We start from the raw sequence: 21,643 nt of genomic DNA, 5'->3' as shown, positions 1-21,643 counted from the left end.
AGAGGATTCGGGTAGTAGCTGCCGCTTCTCGGAAGTGGCATATTGACCCCGACCCTGCTGACGTGCTCCCGGATTGGCGTATATGGGCATATGCAGCACGCCCCTTGGCCCGGCTACAGTGGGACCCCGGAGAGTACGAGTGGCATGATCCTTATGCATCCCTTGAGGCCACAGAGATCACTTTTTTCCAGTATACTGTTCGGCTGGGACGGCATATTTTGACGGCGAGGAGGACGGTTTCTCCAGCGGCAGCTGGGCATTGGCGATTGCAGGGACTATCACAGGAGTTCCTGGAGGATTTCTGGGCTCGACTCTGGGCTAGTCGACAGGCCCGCAGGATCTCGGCTTTTCAGTGGCTGGTCGCCCACAGGGGCTCAGCAGTTGGCACTTGGCTTGTTTATAGCGGTCTTCCGGCGGCCTGCGTCCGATGCGGCCACCCTATGGAGACACAGAGACATTGCCTTTGGGACTGCCCTCAGGCACAGCAGATCTGGCTGCGGATGCTGCGTATTCTAGCCCCCCTCTCTCCAGAGGGTATGTTTACGTGGGGTGCCGCTGCTTGGTCGACTTTGTCAGGGCCTGCTATGGGCTATGAGATGGAGCAGGGCAGTCAGGCCATCAGATTTATTAGGGGCCAGCCTCGCCTGGTTCCGGCACCGGATTTCTCGTCCGACAGCTGGACACAGGAGAGGGATTTACGATGGGAGCTCCTCAGCAGCCTCACCATCTGGTTCACCTGGAGGGCCCGGTGCTTCACGGCCTTTGAGGGGAGATTAGAGCCACCAGCAGAGACTGTTCGGGGGATTTGGCAGGAGTTGATCCACACCCTGCGAGGACAGTACGACCGCATCCGGGGAGACTCGGATGAGGCGATTTTACGGCGCCAGGCCTTTCATACCACTTGGCGCTGCGGCCCGTTCTACACCCTACACACGGGATCCCCCCGTTGGCACTACAGGCCACCTGTTTGGCTCTTCCCCCCCCCCATTGTATGATTTAGCCGCTCAGTCCTTTAGACTGATGCTTGTATTTTGCAGCACCTAGGGAGAGTCTCCCGGGCTGCCATGATGTATTCACTGCTCTTCTCTCTGTTAGGAGCAGGAGAGATCTCTTTTGTAGCCCTACGGGCGTTTTTTCTACATAACTAATGAAAGGATCTTTTCTCGGAAAAAAAAAAAAAATCCTGTGGTCCTCCGGTCTGGCTGGACGGGGGGAGCTGGGGAGGGAGGTTGTCCCGAAGAAAAATCTTCTGGAACTTTTCATGGAGAACCAAATACTTCTCGGAAGCACTGGCCACCGTTTGGACTGTTTGGATGCAAATCATCGCACACTGTGCGCCTTTCGTGACTGCTCGCTTAGCCTGCAAGTGGCTTATGTGCAGAAAGTTCGGAATTCCTGGCTCACACTTAATGGTCACTGGGGCGTTTGACACATTCCGATTGATCTGGAACGTGTGCTTGTGCCACTTGACAGTAGGAAGAAACTTGTGAAACCACTGAATACCCAAAATTATGTCTGCTCCTACAAGAGGGGCAACCATAAAATCCTGCACAAACTCTATGCCCTGAATCACTAACTTAGCACCTAGAGCTTCATACTTGACCCTCGTTGTCATGCCTGTGCTAAAACCCTCAACCTGTTTGTCCACCGAAGTTAGATCGAAACGGGCACGCCTAGCGGCCTGTTCTGTGACCACATCCTCCGTGCTGCCGCTGTCAAACAAGACAACGACTCTCTGGCCACCTATGTAGCCAAAGGACTTGAGCAATTCGTTGCGCTCATACTCCTGGTCATGGGCGCCCTTCTGCTTATCTTCGAGCTCCCGGCTAATAATTGCTCCAACTGAAGCACCGGGGTTTGAAGAACTAGGGGTAGCCGCTGGGGTCTGTGTGGGAGCTGAGCTCACCACGGAAGCTGTGGAGGCGGGCTTTGGAGGCTTCTTCGGACAATCCCGAGAAGTATGTCCTTTTGTATGACAAAAGAAACATCGATCCTCCTCCTTGTACTGAGAAAGCTCCTTAGCACTCAACTTGCCACCTGTCTTGCGTGCCTCCGCTTTCTGGTTCGGAGTAAGCTTTGACGTATTGTTCGAGTTCTTGGAGCCAGAGGCTCCTGGGCTCTGTCCTGGGGAAGACCCCGTCTGGTTTTGGCTTTTGCTCCCCGATGCGGTAGCCCTGGGAGAAGCCGGCTGGGAAGTCTTGGGCTTGCCACCATTATGTTTCATTTCTGCACTCTGTGCAAGCGAGAGTGCGTCCTCACCCTCCATTGGATTTGCATGTCCAGGCCATACAAAAACTGCCCTTTCTTGTCCGTATCAGATAAGCCTAATTGCAGACATAACGTCAAAATTTTATTGGCAAACTGAAGGACTGGTTGCGCGTTCTGTCGCGCTCCCCTGAACTCGTCTTCGAGTTGCTCAAGGTAGTGGGGTGGTAGAAACCGCTGCTTAAGGTCGCGGACAAACTCGTCCCACACGTAAGCTGCCATACCTAATCTGGTGTGGGCATGAGCCCATTGAGTCCACCAAGGAATGGCCTCACCTTCCAAGTACCAACTGGCTAAGATCATTCTGTCAGTATCTGTTTTCCTAACTGCGGCAAAGTAAGCTTCAAATTGATGTAACCATGAATAGAGAGTTGTGGGATCGAGTTTACCATTATACTTACTGAAGTTCATTTTCTCAGGAAAATGATTCGGGGCGCCGCCGGTGTCAATCTGGCGTCCAATGCTTTGAGGTAACGCTCGTGTTCCACACGTCGCATGGCTTTGTCTTCTCGTTGTCGGATCTCCAATGCACGCATCTGCAACTCAAGCAAAGAGCTTGGCTGCGGCTGTGACCCTATGAGAGGGTTCCTGAGTCGAGGATCTGGTATCTGGGATACGGAAGGAGAGGGAGGAGGAGAGGGAAAACGCAACGTTGGAGAGCGGGTACGCTCCTCCAGAGCCAAGATCTGCACCTTCTGCTCATCCAACTTGGCTGTCTGTTTTGCGATTGCTCGCATCATCTGCTCGAACATGTCTGTGACACTCAAGCCTGGTGCCCTAGCTGGGCTGCCTGGTTCACTCTGGTCCCATGGTTCTTGGTCTCTCTCGTCGTCGAAGCTTGCCATAGTAGGAAAATGCACTTCCTTTTCGGAATGCAATCTGACCATCCACTATCTGTGTGGGAGACGTCCGGAGGCTTCCGGAGGCTAAAAACCAACCGTCCTTCAAGGGACAGGCGTCACTTCGAAAGGGGTAGTCCACCGGCGTCTAAAAACCAACCACACGAGCGAGAAAAAAATAATAATTTGTGGTTTCTTTGCTGAATCTTTGTACTTGAAGTAGGCTCTGATACCACTGTAATATGCGGAAGCTTCGGAGAAGAATCGGTAACTTCAATACTCAGAATTCAGCACTCTTTTCGCGACGGAAATTAACGCACAAACTGAAAGGAGAAGTGCAGAAAATAGAGAGAGAGAGGGAGAGATGGAGAGGACACAGTATTGGGTCCCAACTACCCTCTGTAGGGCCCCCACCACGGATGGTGTATTTGCTTTATTAGAATGATGTGAATCTGAAAAGAAAATACAGAATTCTTGACCTTTCTTGGTTGGAAAATCCCTGCCCTTGACCTTTAGTTCTCCACCCCTTTGCTTGGCAACTCCCTTGGCTTGTCTAGCCCTTGATTTGCTTGAGCTCTTGGTGAATAATGATATGATTGAATGGGATTGTGGCCTCCACTATTTATACTACTTCCCAACAGCAGTCGGCCAGTAGATAAATAGGCGGCCAGTTCTAAATGTCTCCCACGACTGAGATAACAGCATTAAATGCTGGAAAAATCACCTAAAACACTGCGCATTATTCCCTAGATGACTGGGCATCATGCGCTTGCTTCCAGAGGGCTGGGCACAACCTTTGCCCACATTCCAAGGGCTGGGCAGCCTGTATACCTGCCCTACAGCCATGTAAAGGCTGTAAACTAATGGAATTTGCCTTATTCTTGCCCTAGGGCTATCCCACAGCCCCTCCATGGCTGGTGGGTTCAGCTTGGACCTTCCTAGCCCTCATGGGGGTGGTTCCACACCATTCCCATGCCCACGCTAAGATCCGGGGTAGCCCTATGGGCTGGCCCCTTGTCCTAAACACTAACTACTCAATGATCTGGCATCCGGTACCATACCAGATACACAGAATCACAGACATCATTCTAGAGGGAGACTCACAGCGCGGACTGGCACTGTTTCACGTGCAGGACAGTGCACACCTGACCTTGGACTCTTGTGCAGGACAATGCACACCTGACCTCGGACAACTGAGATGGATCCCTGGCTGACTCGTCCCGGACTGGGCTCACATGGGACCAGTTCACCATCCCAGGTCGTTCACCTTCTGTACAGAAATGTCTACGTGGCATCCAAGTGCGGGATGCACGTGACAGTCAATGCTCAATCCATCTCTAGTGATCTTGTGTCCCAAGTAAATGTTGTCTGTCATGAAAAACTCACATTTACTTAATTTAGCATATAGTCGATTTTGTCTTAAAATAGTTAAGACAATCATGAGGTGTCTAACGTGATCCTCAAGAGTACGACTATATATCAAAATATCATCGAGGAACACAACCACAAATTTTTCCAAATGTTTACGAAAAAGATCGTTCATCATTTGCTAGAAAGTGGTTGGAGCATTGGTTAACCCAAAAGGTAATACGAGAAACTCGTAATGGCCATACGTAGTTCGAAAGGCGGTTCTTTCGACATGCCTTTCATGAATGCGTATCTGGTGATAGCCAGTACGTAAATCTATCTTCGTGAAATATTTCGCTCCCGCTAACCGGTCAATCAAGTCATTTGAGGCCGCCGGAAGACCACTGTAGACAAGCGAGGTGCCAACTGCAGAGTCCCTGTGGGCAACCAGCCACTGAAAAGTCAAGATCCTGCGTGCCTGTCGACTAGCCCAGAGCGTGGCCCAAAAATCCTCCAGGAACTCCTGTGAGAGTCCCTGTAGCCACCAATGCTCCGATGCAGCTGGAGAGACCATCCTCCTCGCAGTCAAAATATGCCTCTCCAACTGAACAGTGTACTGGAAAAAGGTAATCTCTGTGGCCTCGGGGGACGCATAAGGATCATGCCACTCGTACTTGCCAGGGTCCCACTGGATCCGGGCCAAGGGGCGTGCAACATATGCCCAAATGCGCCAATCAGAGTCCACATCTGCAAGGTCTGGATCAATATGCCACTTCCGGGAAGCGGCGGCCACTACCCGTATCCTCTGAAAGATGCACTCTGCAACCAAAGGCGACTCCGCCTCCACTCTCTGAAGTCTGCCCTCATCCTGGATCTCATAGTAGAGGCATCTACCATCCTCAGTGCAAGCTCTGACAGCAATCAGTATCTCCATTTGTGTAAAGGCTCCCATCCACCGTGGGGCCGCTGGCTTGAAAGGCGTGAACCACTCCTCAGTGAGTGCCTCCTGAATGTCATCCCTCATAATCAGCCCCCCTCTGAAGTGACTCAGCCTCTCCACCTGGACCTCCTCTGGGAGACTGCAGAAGGCCTGCCAGTCTCCAAAACTGCGTGCTGGGCCTGCTGCCAATGGTCCCCAGGCTAGACGAGGCTGAGAACCCAGCATATGACCCTGCTCAGTGCGTACCGCGGGGCTCCTCATCACAAGTAGGTCGTCTCTGAGAACGCCCCGGTCTCAGCAGCTCCCAAGCTCGCAGGATGCTCAAGGCAAATCTGTCCTCCCATCCTCTATTGAGGCCTGTCCTCCTCATCTCTATGAAGATCCATCGTATCTCTGGTGCCCAAGTGCCCCCTGCTGGAGGAGCCCTAGCCTGCAGTCACTGAAAAAGAAGCTCCTTCCAAGGCTCAGCGCGCCTGGAAGCAGCCCCCGAACAATAAGCTTCCCCAATAAGGCTCTACTCTGATCAATTGGATCTATAATGCCCAAGCCCCCTTGGGCCAGCGGAAGAGTAATAACTGCCCAAGCAACCTTAGCCAGGGTTGGCTGACCGTCCCGCCCAGACCAAAGAAAGTTCCTGATCAGCCTCTGTACCTGGCTGATGCAAGAGCTCGAGAAGATCCAGCAAGACGTGATGTACCACATGGTCGCTAAAAGCACCTTATTTGTCACCACCACCCTCCCAGCCAAGGATAGCCGAGCTGTACTCCAATACAAAAGCTTCTTCCGAATGCTCAGAAGAAGCGGGGCGATCTGCTGCTCAGGTGACAAATCAGGTCCAATCTGGCATCCCAAATACCGCACTGCTGTGCCAGGAGGAATCCATCTAAAACCCGGGTCTGGGCTCCATGCCGGAGTGGGAGCGCTACTGATCCAAAAGGCCACTGTCTTGCGCCAATTGATCAATGCTCCCGAAGCTGCACCAAAAACCTGTAGCGATTGCTCTGCCCTCTGAAGATTGGCCTCCTGGCCATGCAAAAATAATCCCGTGTCATCAGCAAACTCAGAATCGAGGAGGTCCTCACCCCGGACTGGGAGCTGGAGTCCTCTCAAACCAACCTCCTCTGCTGTCAGATACATGCTCATAGCCTCAGCAAAGAAGAGAAAAAGAAACGGGGCGAGAGGGCACCCCTGACGGACTGATCTGGTCAACTCAAAACTCGGCCCCCGTCCTCCTGCCATTAGCACCTGGCTACGAGCTGTGGAATATAGAGCCGCCACCCCTTGAATCCAGACTGGCTCAAAACCCAGGCGAAGCATAGTGTCCTCTAGGAAACCCCAATCGACTCTATCGTATGCCTTCTCAAAATCGAGAAGCATAACGACCAGGTCCTCGCCGAGAAATCTAGCTCGGGCCGTCGCCTCCCAGAAGGTGAAAATGTTGTCAAGGATACTGCACTCCTTGACGAATCCTGTCTGGGTAGCATGAATCAACTCCCCAAGGAAGGGTTGGATTCTCAAACTCAAGGCCTTGGCCAGGACCTTGTAGACAGTATTGAGGATCGTAATAGGTCTCCACTGCCGAATATCGTCAGACACTCCCTCCCCCTTGGGGATAAGAAAGATCAAGCCCTCTGAAAAGCTCTGTGGCATCACCCCAGTGTCCAAAACATACTGAAAGCCCCTGCGGAGGCCTGGCCCCAAAATGTCCCAATAGCGCATAAAAAAGGCAGGCGTCAATCCGTCCTCCCCAGGGCAACTATGGCGCGGAAGGACCCTCAAAGCCTCAACAAGCTCATCCTCTGAAAGAGGCTCACCCAGAACTGTGCGCATACGATCTGTGACCCTCCTCTGCACATGGGCCCACACAGTCTGTTTGCAAGCATCACGTGCCTCCGTGGCTAGCTCCGCTGAGAGCAAGTCTCTATAGAACTCAGTGGCAGCAATGGCTCTAATCTCCCCGGGCTCAGTGGCTAACGAGCCGTCCTGTCTCCTGAGCTGGCGTACACCTGCTCGAGCATGGCGGGGTCCGGTAATCTCAAAGAACTCCCCAGTCACTCTATCACCAAGCTGCGTCCACTGTGAGGCCTGGCGATGATAGTAGAACTCATGGCTCTGCTCCTCTGCCTCTCTAACCTCCTGGCGTGCCTGGCTCAGCTGGGATGCTACCCACTCACATGTAGGCTGCTGCTCATGAAGGCGCTGGAGCGAAGCAAGGCTACGTCTCAAGCGACGCTCCCGCTCTCGTGTCTCTCCCAGCCGTGTCAAGGCTACAACGTGCAAAAAAGAGCTGAGCTCGATGAGTCCGTGGGCACACTGGCCTGCTGCATCCAGGTCAGAGCTCTGGCTATCATGCCATATCCTCTCAATGTCCTCAGAAAGACTGGAATCTGTAAGTATCCTCTCTGGGATCCTTAACTGCAAGTTGGTCTCCCGTGTCCCCTCCTCAAGTGTCAAAATAACTGGCGCATGGTCTGAAAAAGAAGTGCCAGCGAGAATGCCAACGGAGCCCCCACGCTCCCCGAACCTGTCGCCCACATAGAAGCGATCAATCCGTGATAGATTAGTCCCTCCCTGCCGGCGACCCGACCGAGAAAAAACTAAGACTGTCCTGAGAGCGGGAGAAAGCCTCATGCTGCCATGCATCAGTGATCCGCAGTGTCATGCAAAATCGCTCCCAAGCTGCAAGCTCCGTGCCGTGCACTGTAACATGACTTCCTTCCACCCTATCGGCCGGGTCCTCAAGCATGTTGAAGTCTCCTCCGACACACCAATGTGCGACCTGGGGCAATGCATCTGTAACAAGGGTCCAGAACTCTGCTCTGGCACTAGCATGGTTGGGCGCATAGACATTGAGCACGCCAAAGAGCTCATCGTGCATCCTCAGAATAACATACTGTGCTCTACCAGGCACAATGACCCCGCAATCCACAATGGCCTGCCGCCATACATCCGCAATGACCATACATACTCTTCCCTGCCCACCCAAACCAAAATGTGTCCCATCTACCAGGCATCACGGAACCATATCTCCGAATCCTGCTCTCACTCAAATGGTGCTCCTGCATCATCAGAATATCAATACTGCCCCCAACCAGGCATCTCTGAAGCTCCTGCCTCAAGCAACCACGATAGCGTACATAGTGTGCGCCGCCAAGGCCCTGTACATTCCATGAGATGATCCTCATGGATGACCTGCTGAGGTGGAGGCTGTCTCAGCCATACGGCGGGCCTTCGCAAGCGGCTTGGATGGAGAATAGTCCCCATCCGAGCGGCTATGAATCTGCCCACCCGGTGTGCTGCAAGAATCTCGGATCAGGCACCAGTGGTTGTCCCAGCCTCCCGCTCAGAGAGAGCAACCTCGTGTATACATACATATCCAGGGTCGCGTGCTAGGTCTGCCACTATGCGAACCACCAAGTGGCGAACCCCGGAGGCATCCGCACTCCCGGAATCAAAGAAGTGAGCGAGCTCCCAGAGTCGGCCTATCACGTCTGTCACCTCCAGATCGCTCACATGGTGAGAAAACTCACCTGCCTGAGTCTTCAGTATGCTAAGAGCGAGATCCAGAGTCCACTCCCGGTCGCTAGTGCCACAGAGAGGGAAGGAGAAGGCCACCGCTGAATCAAGTGCCTCCTCCCCTCAGGCCGGAGGTATCACCACATGAACTCTGATGGGTGCTGGCTCATGGGGGCCCTCCGCTCCAAAAAGCCGTGTGAAGGAGTAGTCAAAAGCCTCCGAGCGCTGTCTAGTGTCGAGACTACTCAGCCGACTGCGGATAGAGGATATCCGTGAAGCCCGAATCGGCATGGTAGGTCTCCTCTGCGGTGCTCGAGCAAGGTCGGTGCTCAGTGTCCGCCGGACAGCAGGTGAGCGCCAGGGTACTGCCAGGGCCTCCCGGGGAGCTGAGGCGAGCGGGGGGGGGGGGGGGGGGGGTGGGGAAGGAGCCGCTGCCAAAACGGGAGGAGGCGAAGGTGGAAGCGAGGCGGGAGGGGGGGACGGGGGAGGGGGGGATGGGGGCGAAGGAGGGGGTGCTGGCATCTCCTAATCCTCAGTCTGCGCTGGGGTCTCCTCCCGGAGGGGAGCAAAGCTGTTCCTCACTGGAACCCAGTGATGCTGAGACTGTGACTGCTGCTACATCGGTCTCTAGGCCTGCTGTGGCTGTCTCCCTCTACGGCGTCCCTGTCCAGGTTGCCAATCCGAGGTCTCTGTGGGCTGAGCAGGTGTCCCGAAGGCTGCCTGCCGAGCCGCATCTGTGGGCGGGCCATCGGGGGCCTGCTGCTGCGGTGAAGGTCGGGGTCTCCAGCGAGGGCAGGCCTTGGCCAGGTGGCTGACTTGCCTGCATATAAAACACTGGTTCGGGAGCCCCGAGAACTCCACCCTCTGATCGATCCATCCCCCCCCTATCCTAGGTAGCTGAATGACCTTCGGAAGAGAGGAGATGTCAGGAACCAAAACTCGGACCGAAGGCAGGCCAGCTGCTCTAGCCACCACTGAAGCTGCTATGGGGCCAGTCTCAAGCACCGAGCCCACCAATGCTCCTATCCTAGAAAGGAGCGGAAGGTACTCGCGGCGTAGTCCAGGGAAGCAAACTGTGACATGGAATAGGCGCTCTCCCTGCTCGGTCGCTGTTGGGTCAAAGCCATGTTGTCAAGGTCTGAAGAAGGCCCGAGCGCCCCTGATGTCAAGGGGACTCATGGCTAGGACCTGGGCCACGCTCTGGGCTGTCTCGAACTCAATCTGGTAGTGTCCGCGGCCCAATAGCTGAACGTCTAGGATCTTGCCCACATTTGCAAGAAGGCGGGCCTGGAGAAGATCCCGGATCTCCCCTCTGCTGGGGCGAGTGCCGACTATACGGCAGATGGTGGAATGTGCCTGGAGGCGTTCCACCTTTGCGACGAGGCTCGCTTCCTCTTCTGGCAAAAGAGAAAGCCTGATGGGGGTATCCTCAGGGGCGGGCGAGGGGGCTGGGGGCTGGCTGGCGTGAAAGAGCAGTGGCCGGGGGGGGGGGGGGGGGGGGGGGGGCGTTGGCGCGAATGAGCAGAGGCGGGGGGAGTAGACGCGAAGGCAGCTAGGACGGGGCAGGCGGGTGGAGCAGACGCGAGGGCGGGGAGGGGGTTGTGCGTGCAGGCTGCAGCGCGAGCAGGGGGGGAGCGGAAGCCTTCAGCGAGCTCTGTTTTGAAAACGGCATGATGGTGTTCTTGTTTAGCGCCCTGTAATCAATACACATGCGCCAAGAACCATCTTTCTTTTGCACTAAGAGCACAGGTGAGCAAAAGGGTGATGAGCTAGGCTGAATCAACCCCTTTTTTAACAACTCCTGTACCTGGCTCATAATTTCCTCTTGTTGGGCTGCACTAACACAGTACGGCGGTCTATTTGGTGGGGTACTCCCCAGAATTAGATCAATAGCGTGATCTTCTGGCCTTTCCGGAGGAAGTTCTCCCGGCAATGACTCGGAAAAACAATCCTGGAACTCACATAAGAAATCAATCCTGTCTTTATCTAACATAGACAAATTAGATTTAGACTCATCATCTTTTGCATCCTTTACAAAAACCAAGTATGCGGAAAGATGCTTTTTCATTACTGATGAAATGGCCGAAGCCGATACAATAGGAACAGATTCCCCTTTAAGCTTTACATCCAAAATATGCTCTTTCCCTCTATCAGTCAAACTAATCTTCCTGTTGTACGTATCCACCACCGCATGTACTCTATGGCACCATGGCATACCCAACAAAACATCACACCCATCAAGTGGCATGATAAAGAACTCCTCACTGTCCACATAACCCTACACATGAAGCCTCAGCTTCCCAATTATAGGGGTAACAGGTTCTGCATATCCAGGACAAGCCATATTAGTCTCATACAAAGGCCCCATCTCCTCTGAGCGGATCCCCAATTTGCCAGCCAAATCCGGTGAGATAAAGTTGGCTCTAGCACCTGTGTCAAAGAAAATCAAGGCATTCTGATCTCTCACTTTGTCCCATGCCCTGCACAACTCAGTCTCTTCACCACCTGGCTGCTCCCCAACAAGATCAGGAACTAACCCTGCAGAAGGCTTTGGTTTCTTAGACTTGGACTCCCCTTTAGTGTCAGAGTCCTTTTGGGACTTACGCTTGGGACAATTAAAAGACATATGTCCCTCCTCACTCAGAAAAAGCACTTCCTAGCATCCATCAAAGCCTGTCTCTCCTCGAGAGTTCTCTTGGGCATGGGTAACTTCTTATACCGCTTCTCTGTAGACCCTTTTGCATCACGCGAAGCATGCCCTGACTTTTCAGATTTCTTGCTTGTGCTTTTACTTCCTTTAAATCCAGATGAGACTCCAGTGAGTAACGCATTTGCCGTCATAGCATTCTCTATCTGTTACTCGAGTCTTTATGCAATAGTCTCACACTTCCTTGGGAAGCCCACAACAATACTTCTCAACCTGCTCAGACAATGGCGCTGCACGATAAGAAGTAACTGGGAGTAAAGCTTCCCAAAACTTCTTATTATAATCCTCAAGATATTCACACTTCGATGCATCCAACTTGTGCCATGCTGTCATTACATCCACCTCAAAAGTAGATGTGAGCCACACGGAAGAGAACACCTGTTTAAACTGTATCCAAGTAGATGGTGCTATGCCTTGCAAAAGAAGAGTCGACCACCACTGCAATGCATTGCCCTTGAGAAAAGTCGCAGCTTTTCTCACCTTAGAGGATTCCGTGTAATTTCCACCAGAAAAAGCTGCATCAAATTGCTGTAAAAAGGTAAGTGCCTTTAGCTTGTCTTTGGCCCCGCTGAAGGTGTCAAATTTCATTGCAGCTCCCCCTTCCTAATAATCCTTCGCCTTACCCATAGGCATTAGATTATCGTAAGGAAGTGGCTTCACAAGATTGCTACCCCCAGCATTCATGTCCATCATAGGGTCAATATCGCCAATTCCCACACCTGGCATACCATGCATTCCTGCTGATCCCCCCATGTTTCCAAACATACCACTATGCATACCGGGCTACATGTCCCCATACATGTTTCCTTGCATTCCGGGCTGCATGCCCCCATACATATTCCCCTGCATACCAGGCTGAAAATTAGCTCCAAAATTCCCTTGCATTCCCATGCCTCCCTGAGGGTATCCCCTAGTCATAGATTGGAACACGGAACCACCGCCAAAATAGCCTGGATGCATAGACTGCTGCGGAATAGGTGGCTGTCCGAAAAAGGAACTCTGTGGGTTTGCACCAAAAGTGTTCTGCATGTTAGGAAACGGTCCAAAAGCAGGATCATGTGGGAAGGCACCACTATTGCCCTGAGGTCTGTTCCTAGAACACTCTTTCTTCTTCTTCTTCTTAGGTTCAGAAGGGGCTCTCATAAATTCAGCAAACTTCTCACTTTGTGTGAGTTGCAGAAACACATCCACTGCCCTGCCAAACGAGCTTTAAACTGGGCATCATCTTCCTCTTGACTTGGCATGTCTTCTGGCTGCGTTACATCCTCATAACGTGCATCTTCTGCAACCTGTTCTCTTGCAAGTCTATCCTCGGATTCATTTCTCTGAGGATAGGTTTCCTACTCTTCCTCATCATCATAAAAATAGTCATCTTCTGTGTCAGACATCTTTGCTGAAATTTTCAGCAATGGCTTTTCTTGAGACAACCACGAGCTCACTCCCTTAGGAAAGTTGATGATGGTCCCGGCAACGGAACCTTGAAATCGGCCTCTGGTAGAAACCAAAGTGCGGTAGACTAGCAGTCACCCAATCCAATTGGAGTCCTGACAAATATTCAAATAAACAGGAGCTAGAGTGCTCCAAAATAAAAAGGAGAACGACACCTGTTGGCCCCAAAGCTTGGCGTCCCTTTCGGTACTTCTTTATTCAATTTCAATGGAAAGATTTAGATGATTACAACATGGCCATCCATGGCTTGTATGTCTGCAAGTCCAATCTGCCAATCCTCAGGACCTCTTAGCATAGAGGTTACACACCCTTGTGTCCCAAGAACACTACACTGTTATCACCTCTAACCTGCTAAGTCTGTACATCCATGAGGCTTTGAATAAGCATCTGACTGAACCATGCACATAGACATAATCTCAGCCATGAAAACCAGTCCACAAACTCATCCAAAACAGCCCACAAACTTGTCCTATTTCCACCCTCTGAACTGCCAAACCCTTCCTCTCACAAAGGGCTAGAGAGAACCACTCGAGAGCAGTCTTGAGCCAGTGAAAAGAGAGACTTCAAAAAGACATCACCTGCAGTCCCACTTGCTCACAAAGAAAGAGAAACTTACAGTCTTGATGTCGGTTTCCACGAGGAAGAAAAGACTCGAGGAAAAGCCCCGAACTCTCTTGTCCTCTTGTCTTGCAGCCGGAAGAGGGAGAAAACTTGTGAGAGAACTTGCTGTCCAGCCCCAATTGACAACCATCTTCTTGCCAAAAGCAAAGGAGAGAGAAAGAGGCAATAGTCGGCTGTCTTTGCTCTGCAACACTCCTCTTCTGTGTATCTCCTGCAACCTGTCACCCCCCACAAGAGAGAGAATAGAGAGAAGGAAAGTGCCGTCTGTCCTTGCACTTCTCTACACTTCAGTCCACGTGTAGTTCAGTCAGTCGCCAGTAGGGAGAAGAGAGAGTAAGGGCCTGCGTGTGTACCTGCAGCCAGACAGTTGCAATTGCTGTTCAGCCCCTGCGCATCACCTGCAACTTGCCCAGCCAGCCTGTTGTTCACACGGCGAGAGCCTACTGTCAACTACCCCTCTGTCCAGCCCACGAACAGTCTGACTGTCACCAAAGGAAGAGAGAGAGAAAGAGAGTGAGCAAGCACCTGCGTAATTCTGTACAGTCCAGCCCGCCTACAGTCCCTTCCAATAAGCATGCGTAGGAGAGGCACAGCCCTGCAGCCTGCTATACACGATTCTTTTTCAGAAATCTCCCACGCCTTGCAGTGAGCCTCACGTTTCTCTTTTTCCAAAAAGCTAGAGAGAGAATAGAGAGAAGCGTGTACTTCCAAAAGTGGAGTAACCCTCCCCAAACTTATCCTAGGGGCCCTCAGTTTATTAAGATTTTCCGAGGGACCACTTATGCCTAGGGGCCACCCAACGTTATAAACATTAAAAACTTTATTCCCTTGGTCGTCCCCCTTCACACTTGGGGGTCCACATGTTAACTTTTTGTCTGGCCACCCAAGTATGAATAATTAAATGTTTATCTTGCTCACCGACCACCATGCACACACTTGTGTTGTACCAATTTCACAGGGTCATGACACCACCCATACGACCGGAAGATCATCGCATTGATCTTGTGTCGGGTAGCTCACCATCTAATAGGCCAGCCTATCGTGTAAGTGCATCTCAAAAAGTGGAGATCATGAAGCAGGTAAATGAGCGTCTTGAGAAGGGATTGGTTCAACCAAGCTCTTCCCCATATTGTTCACCCGTCCTCTTGGTTCAAAAGAAGGATGGATTCTTTCGTATTTGTGTGGATAATAGAGCTTTGAGTAAGCTTACCATTAAGAATTGGTTTCCGATTCCATGCGTCGACGACATCCTTCACAAGTTGGATGGATCGATATGCTTTAGCCGAATTGATCTCAGGAGTGGGTATCATCAAGTACGTGTAGTGTCTGAGGATGTACACAAAACTTCTTTTAGGACAACATTTGGGCTTTATGAGTATCTTGTCATGCCTTTTGGTCTTACGAATGCCCTGGCTACATTCAATAGAACGATGGATCGCATATTCCGTAGGTACCGGAAATTTACAGGTGTCTTCTTTGATGACATCGTAGTCTTCTTGAAGACCGAAGAAGAGCATAGAGCTCATTTGGCTATTGTTTTTGAAGAACTCCGTAAGCATAAACTCTTCATAAATGCAAAGAAGAGTGAGTTCTTCTTGTCAGAGATACATTATCTTGGACATATTGTGTCCAAAGATGGAGTGCGGATGGATCTTGCAAAGATTGATGCAATTCAGAATTGGCCCGAATTTAGTTCGGTGCATGAGATCCGTAGTTTTCTTGGATTATGCTCTTATTACTGCAGGTTCATTCGGCACTTTGTATGGATTGCTTCTCCTTTGCATGATTTGACAGACAAAGGCCACATTTAAATGGACTAATGTAGAGAGAGATGCATTCCTCAAATTAAAAGATGCAACTACTCATGGTCCAGTGTTGATTATTTCAGATTTGCAAAAGCCTTTTAGTGTGGAATGTGATGCATCTGGAAATTGCATAGGAACTGTCCTAAATCAAGAGGGACATGCCGTGGCATATGAGAGCCGTAGATTGCATGATGCAGAGCTCTCTCTTGGCATTTATGAGAAAGAGCTCTTGACTGCACTTACTATATGGAAACATTACCTTCTTGGGATTGATTTCACTGTGAAAACAGATCACTAGAGTTTGAGGTATTTTCTTATCCAAACTAAATTGTCAGAGAAGCATATGAGGATGGCCGATTTCCTCTCAATGTTTCATTTTCTATCTAGGAAAGAAGAATGTAATGGCAGATGCATTGTCACGAAAGCCGTATGTAGCAGCTATTTCGGTTGCCTCTCATGGAGACTTGTCTGCCATGCGTGATTTGTATCATACGGATGCTGATTTGCCACTATTTGGGCTGATTTGATGGCTGGTCATGCACATGCCTCATATGTGATCAAAGAGAGTTATCTTACGAAAGATAATTGCCTATGTGTGGTGTCTGACATGAGGCAAAAGGTTTTGGATGAGTGCCATGCTCCTCCATATGCTGGTCATAGAGGCATAATGCCTACTATGCACATGATTGAGTGGTATTTCTTTTGGCCAACTATACGGAAGGACATAGAGGCACATGTATGTGCATGTATCACTTGTTAAAAGGAGAAATTTGATAGGTAAAAGGCACCAGGTTTGCTTTAGCCATTGCCTATTCCCATGCAGCCATGGGAAAGTATTACAATTGATTTCATTATAGACTTGCCACGGACCCAACAGGGTAATGATGCAATTTGGATAATTGTGGACAGGTTTAGTAAGCAAGCTCACTTCTTGCCGGTCAAAAAGACCATCAAAGTTGAGCATATGGTTAAAATATGTCTTGCACAAGTGTTCAAGCATCATGGAATGTCGAAGTCCATTGTGGGGGATAGAGATCCCAAGACTACAAGTCTCTTTTGGCGGGCCTTATTTGATAACATGGGCACCAAATCGGACTTCTCATCAGCTTATCACCCTCAAACGGATGGGCAAAGTGAGGTTGCAAATTTAGTCGTGTTAGATCTCTTGAAATGTTGTGGCGGATCAGAAGTCTTCTTGGGAGAAGTACTTACCGCTTGTGGAATTTGCATACAACAACAAGGTGTATGCATCTACGGGAAAGGCTCCGTTTGAGATTGTTTATGGTAAGGTGGTTTTGCCACCACCCATCCTTCGCACAAAGGATGAGATATTTGCAGCTGATGAGTATGTAAGAGACTTGGATATTGCTTTTGCTTAGGTGTGGACAGCCATTGCAAGGTCACAAGACAAGCATAAAAAGGCTATCGACAAGCATAGAAGACAATTGGATGTTAAAGAGAATGATTGGGTATTGTTGAAATTTGAGAAAACAAGACTTGCAAAGAGGCCTGGCAAATAGAGTGCATATCCTAAGCTTGCAACCAGGTACTATGGACCTTTTCGAGTGATCGAGAAGATCAATGAAGTGGCTTTCAGATTGGCATTGCCTAGTCATTGGCACATACACAATGCTTTTCATGTGAGTCTCCTTTGCAAGTATGTAGGGCTAGAGCCCAGTAGGGCTGAACTTGAGGAGATTTTGCAGCCAGAGGAGATTGTGTATCACAAAGAATGCAAGCTCACCGCAGGCAAAGTTGTCAGGTGTTACCTTGTGAAAGTTTAAGAACTATCTTCCCATTGATGCTAAAGGGGTAGATGAAGAGTTCTTCAAAGATTGCCCGCATGTGCTTCAGACATATTTGGATGCTTTTCAGTTGCGGACAACTGTTTAGAAGCACTATTTGGCCACCCATGCTTTCTCATCATGTATGTACATTGGACTGGTGTCCATGGCAGTTGTATATGCTGGGGATTGATGCCACTCATATGATACTGTGGAATCGGCTTTCCGTTGGGACTTGTGCCTCTGTGTACATGATCGGAAATGCCTGGTGTATTGGTGTTCCATTGGGTTTGGTACCTCGTGTACTTGCTTGGAGCACATCTATATTGGTATTGTCTCATGAACGGGGATTGTCCATACCAATGCTGCATTGTATAGTATCTTTATGTGCTTGCTTGCAATTGAAATTGCATGCTGTTTTTATGCTCGCTTGATCAATGTGTAGTTCTGGGTAAGGGGATGCTCGCCCGTGAACCATACGTGTGAAACTGTCTGCTGACATGGTTATGTGGCATGTGACAGGTGGTAAGTATTGGTCATAAACCTAGTCTCAGGAGTTAGTACACACTTCATTAAGTTTTGGAAATTACGACCAGCCCGGTGTTCACACACACTGATGTCCCGAGGTGGAGAAAACCCAATGTCCACCGCCCAGACCTTATCCCCTTTGTACAAAGGGAGTAACTAACCATGTGTCCGTTCTAGCTTGCACCACATAGCATCTACATGACACCTAGAGTGGACAACTCACCACCTCACTCTTCCCTCTCTCTCTAGAAGTAGGCGCCTCCTTCATGAGGCCTCTTGGGCTGTATTTTCTGCACTTTCTCCTTCCCAACTCCATATCCAAGCTTGCTAGGGTGTTTCCCAAGCTTCCAAGAGTGTTTCCGGGTGCTATTCACTCTCCTACACACTCCCAATGACTGAAATTCAGCAAAACAGCTCTCTTTCTTGCTGTAATTTTTGGTCTTTTTGATTAAAACCCTAATTTCAGCCTTCCTTTCTCAAGTTGAACCATAGGGGAAGCTTTCCCAGGGTTCCCTTCATCCTCTTGAAGACTTTTGTCACGAAGAATTGCAACAAATCGAAGATTTCAACACTCCAAGCACTTCCATCGCGAAGACTTCTGCTGTCATCGACTCTACTTGCAATTGGTAAGCTTTTATGCTTAAATATGGAAGCAAGTAGCAAGAGGGAGGAACCGGATTCCAAGATCACATACCGTGTATAGTGTTCTCTCGTTCTATGTGCTCTCTTGCAAATTGTTGCTACCTTGTGTTGGTGGAACAATAGAGAGCAGATGGTAGGGAATATGGGCACTTGAGAGGGTAGTGTGAGTTGCAAGTCTACACCGACAACCACTTTGTTTGTAATATTGTATTCATATGCATTGGTATGGAAATTTGGTCAGAAATGCCCATGACACTATGTACTTGATTCTCCCAAGATCAATATACTTTATTTGAGGGAGGGGTGGCCGTTCTGGCTCATTGTGCTTCTCTTGTCAATTCAGTAAATTTATTCTTGTATCGAGCATGTTGTCCATTAAATCTTGGTGTATTTAAGTGTATTGATTAGCATTGTGTTCAACCAAGTTTCAGCACATGTATGAATGCAAACACAAGGGCATTTATGCACATCCAAACATACACATAGAAGATGTTTTCATTTATATATGTAGCATGGGTATGAAACTCTGAAGACTTCACTTGAGAAAGGTATGAAGCGTAAGGCTTCCATACTTGCCTAACACTTTGTACGGTTTTCATGAAACATTTCTTTTAACCATGCTTGTGTGCGAGGACAAGCCTAGTTTGTGTGACTAGATACGGATCAACGGGAGGATACCTTGGCTCACACATTTAACTGCCGCCTATCACTGCATTCCTTTTGTTATAGAATTCTGTTAACTCCTTGGGGCTGCCTACCTTCATAAGCAAAGACAAAAATTGGCTTATATAGCTGCTGACTTTGTGCATGATTGCTCAACTGTAATGTTGCAATGTCTGTAGCCCAAAGTGGTTGCAACGATGAGCACCTAGCGAACGATTCTCAATCATTCTCTCTTCATCAGTACAAATTGTAATGCCATATGAAGGTTCCATAATGTTTTATCTTTACAGATACATGCTTACATGAGGGCTTAAGCTGAAGCATGTAATGGCTCAAAGAAACCAAATGAGGTAAGACACATGCAGAGTTTCTCTTCATTTGTGATGGTTCTTTTTGTTTTCTTTTCTTCATCGGTGGGCTTATATAGTGCTGATGCCAATGTAGTGTGCAAGACATAGACGTGGCAGTTCAGTCTGATGGCATAGCTTCTCAGATGTTTGCTTCAGAAAAGCAAGCAACTCAACAGGATATGATAGGTGTTCAAGATTTAAGTGAGCAGCTGGCAGGCCGTAGCATCCTCCAAAAGGAGGGGATTTCAGGAACTGGGCAAGAAATAGATGGCACATCTCAACAGTATGGCAGTTCCACGCATGCGATTGGATTTGAAAGACACTCAACACAGCATGGTATGAATGACAGCACTTCTGCTGATCCCAGCATTGAGAAGGATATGGGAAAGCCAGCAGATAAGAGCATTCAAGGGGATAATGGCCATGTGGCAGATAGCACTGTGCAAAAGGAAGAGTTTTCTGAAGAGAGTAGCATCCAGGAGGATGACCTTCTGAAGACTGTGTGTCAGGTTCTTGAAGTTCAGCATCTGAATACAAGGCCTTTACCTGTTCTTGTAAAAGGGAAAGAGGTGGACCTTCTCAAGCTGTGTGTGCAAGTGAGAGCTTGTGGGGGCTATGATAAAATCACAATGTGGTCCTCCATATCCAAAAGCCTTGGCTTTGGGCAGGAGTGTGGACCATTGCTGAAGCTGGTGTATGTGAAGTACTTGAAGGTGTTAGAGAACCGGAGATGGGTGGCAAGTCAAGGTATACAGGGTTCAAATGGTGTCTTAAAAGGTGAGAATGGAGATAGTGCCCATACCATAGAGTCCACGAGGGCACATTCAAAGAGCCATGGTGTGGCCTTTTCAAAGAAAAAGAGACTTGCAAATTCTGAGGGAAACCCTGCCATTGAGAACTCTCTTATTGAACAGAATCCATCAATGTCTGCTGAGGGTAGGGACTCACTTGCAGGTGTATTGGAATGGGTAAAACGCTTGGCTTTGAGCCCAGGGGATCCAAAGAAGGGACAAGGTTCTCGAGTGTCCAAATGGAATGAAGCTTGGGTAGAGAAATGCGAGACACTGGCTAGCAAAGTGCGGGAAGTCCTTTGGAAAAGGGAGGAGAACATTCTTCACGGCCGTTCACCATCGGAAAGTCTGGTAAGAATTGAAGAAGAAAGCTTTCTACTCGTTCTTCCATCAATTACTGTGCCTAGTAAACTGTGTTTTTGCACTAACAGTCTCTGAAAGCAATTGGGCTCGCATTGCTCGGCTTTATTACCTTCCAACTGTTTGCTCTCTGGCCATCCAGGCACACCATCGGAAAAAGCGAGGACGAGTCAAGATGCCTCGAGGAAGAGGTTTCACAAAGAAATCTCGTCACATGACTAGCTAGTCGATATGCCACACTAGTGGAGCCTCCATTAGAGTGGAGAAAAGTCCTCCCGAGAGAAGTTCTTGAATTTTAGACTTGGATGTGTTTTCAACCATGCACTGCTATGACCAGTCACGCCATGATAATGTGCTAATTTCCTTCCCTTATGACATGGCAAATTGTTCATATCAATTTGTTACTGTGTATGGCATTTAACTTAAAGATGCTTCTTGTCTTTGTATGGTAGTGTGCGTTGCATCGGTTCAAGTGGTATGGTATGCCGTTGTTATAGTGAGACTTGAAAATCACATCATTACTTTTCCTTCGGTTGGACAGCCTTTCAGTTTCATGTGCTTTATGTGCTCATGGGCTTACGAAAGGAGGGGATTGACTTGCAAGCTTTTCCTAAACCAAAAAGATGTAGAGCTCTACCCAGCTTTATCGAGACATAGAAATGGTAGCAATGCCTTTTAGTTTTACATCAACACTTGTACTCTAAAGAGGCTCGTTGAGAATAAATGGTGACACTGGTAAGCAAGATGTGGTAAACAAGATGAGAATCAAGTATATGGAGGGCACGTGGTTTCAAACCTTATACCTCCTTTTAGAGAGGCAAGGGTGCTGCTATTGGGCTATAGCCCAGGAGTTAAGGGTTTGGATACTTGTGATTGCTTTTTTTTGTGTGGTGAGCTATGTAGTATATTTTTGGGTGTTATGGTTTGAACACACGTCCTTTTTTTGGGGCAAAGGCACTGGAAGCTGGGCTCACCCACAAACCCCTTAAGGGAAAAACTAGAGAATTGGCATAACCACCCCTCATTTCCAAATCTC

The 21,643-nt window shown here is 49.3% G+C and overlaps 1 protein-coding gene across 1 annotated transcript in view; it reads left to right on the top strand.

Annotated features, from left to right (window-relative positions):
* The window catches only part of LOC147613431 (uncharacterized), a 34,845-nt gene extending 13,797 nt beyond the window's left edge, over positions 1-21,048 (top strand). Inside the window, exons 2-4 of the mRNA XM_086781362.1 lie at positions 19,397-19,456; positions 19,551-20,598; positions 20,750-21,048. Of these exons, the coding sequence (XP_086637488.1) occupies positions 19,434-19,456; positions 19,551-20,598; positions 20,750-20,833 (1,155 nt within the window). The 5' untranslated portion in view covers positions 19,397-19,433 and the 3' untranslated portion in view covers positions 20,834-21,048. The remainder of the gene's footprint in view (positions 1-19,396; positions 19,457-19,550; positions 20,599-20,749) is intronic.
* The last annotated feature ends 595 nt before the right edge of the window (positions 21,049-21,643 follow it).

Source organism: Cibotium barometz, chromosome 43 (assembly GCF_041138505.1).
Source record: "Cibotium barometz isolate CiBa-2024 chromosome 43, ASM4113850v1, whole genome shotgun sequence".
NCBI lineage: Eukaryota > Viridiplantae > Streptophyta > Polypodiopsida > Cyatheales > Cibotiaceae > Cibotium > Cibotium barometz.
Note: the sequence above shows the minus strand (reverse complement) of the source record. Positions and strands in the feature narration are given on the sequence as shown.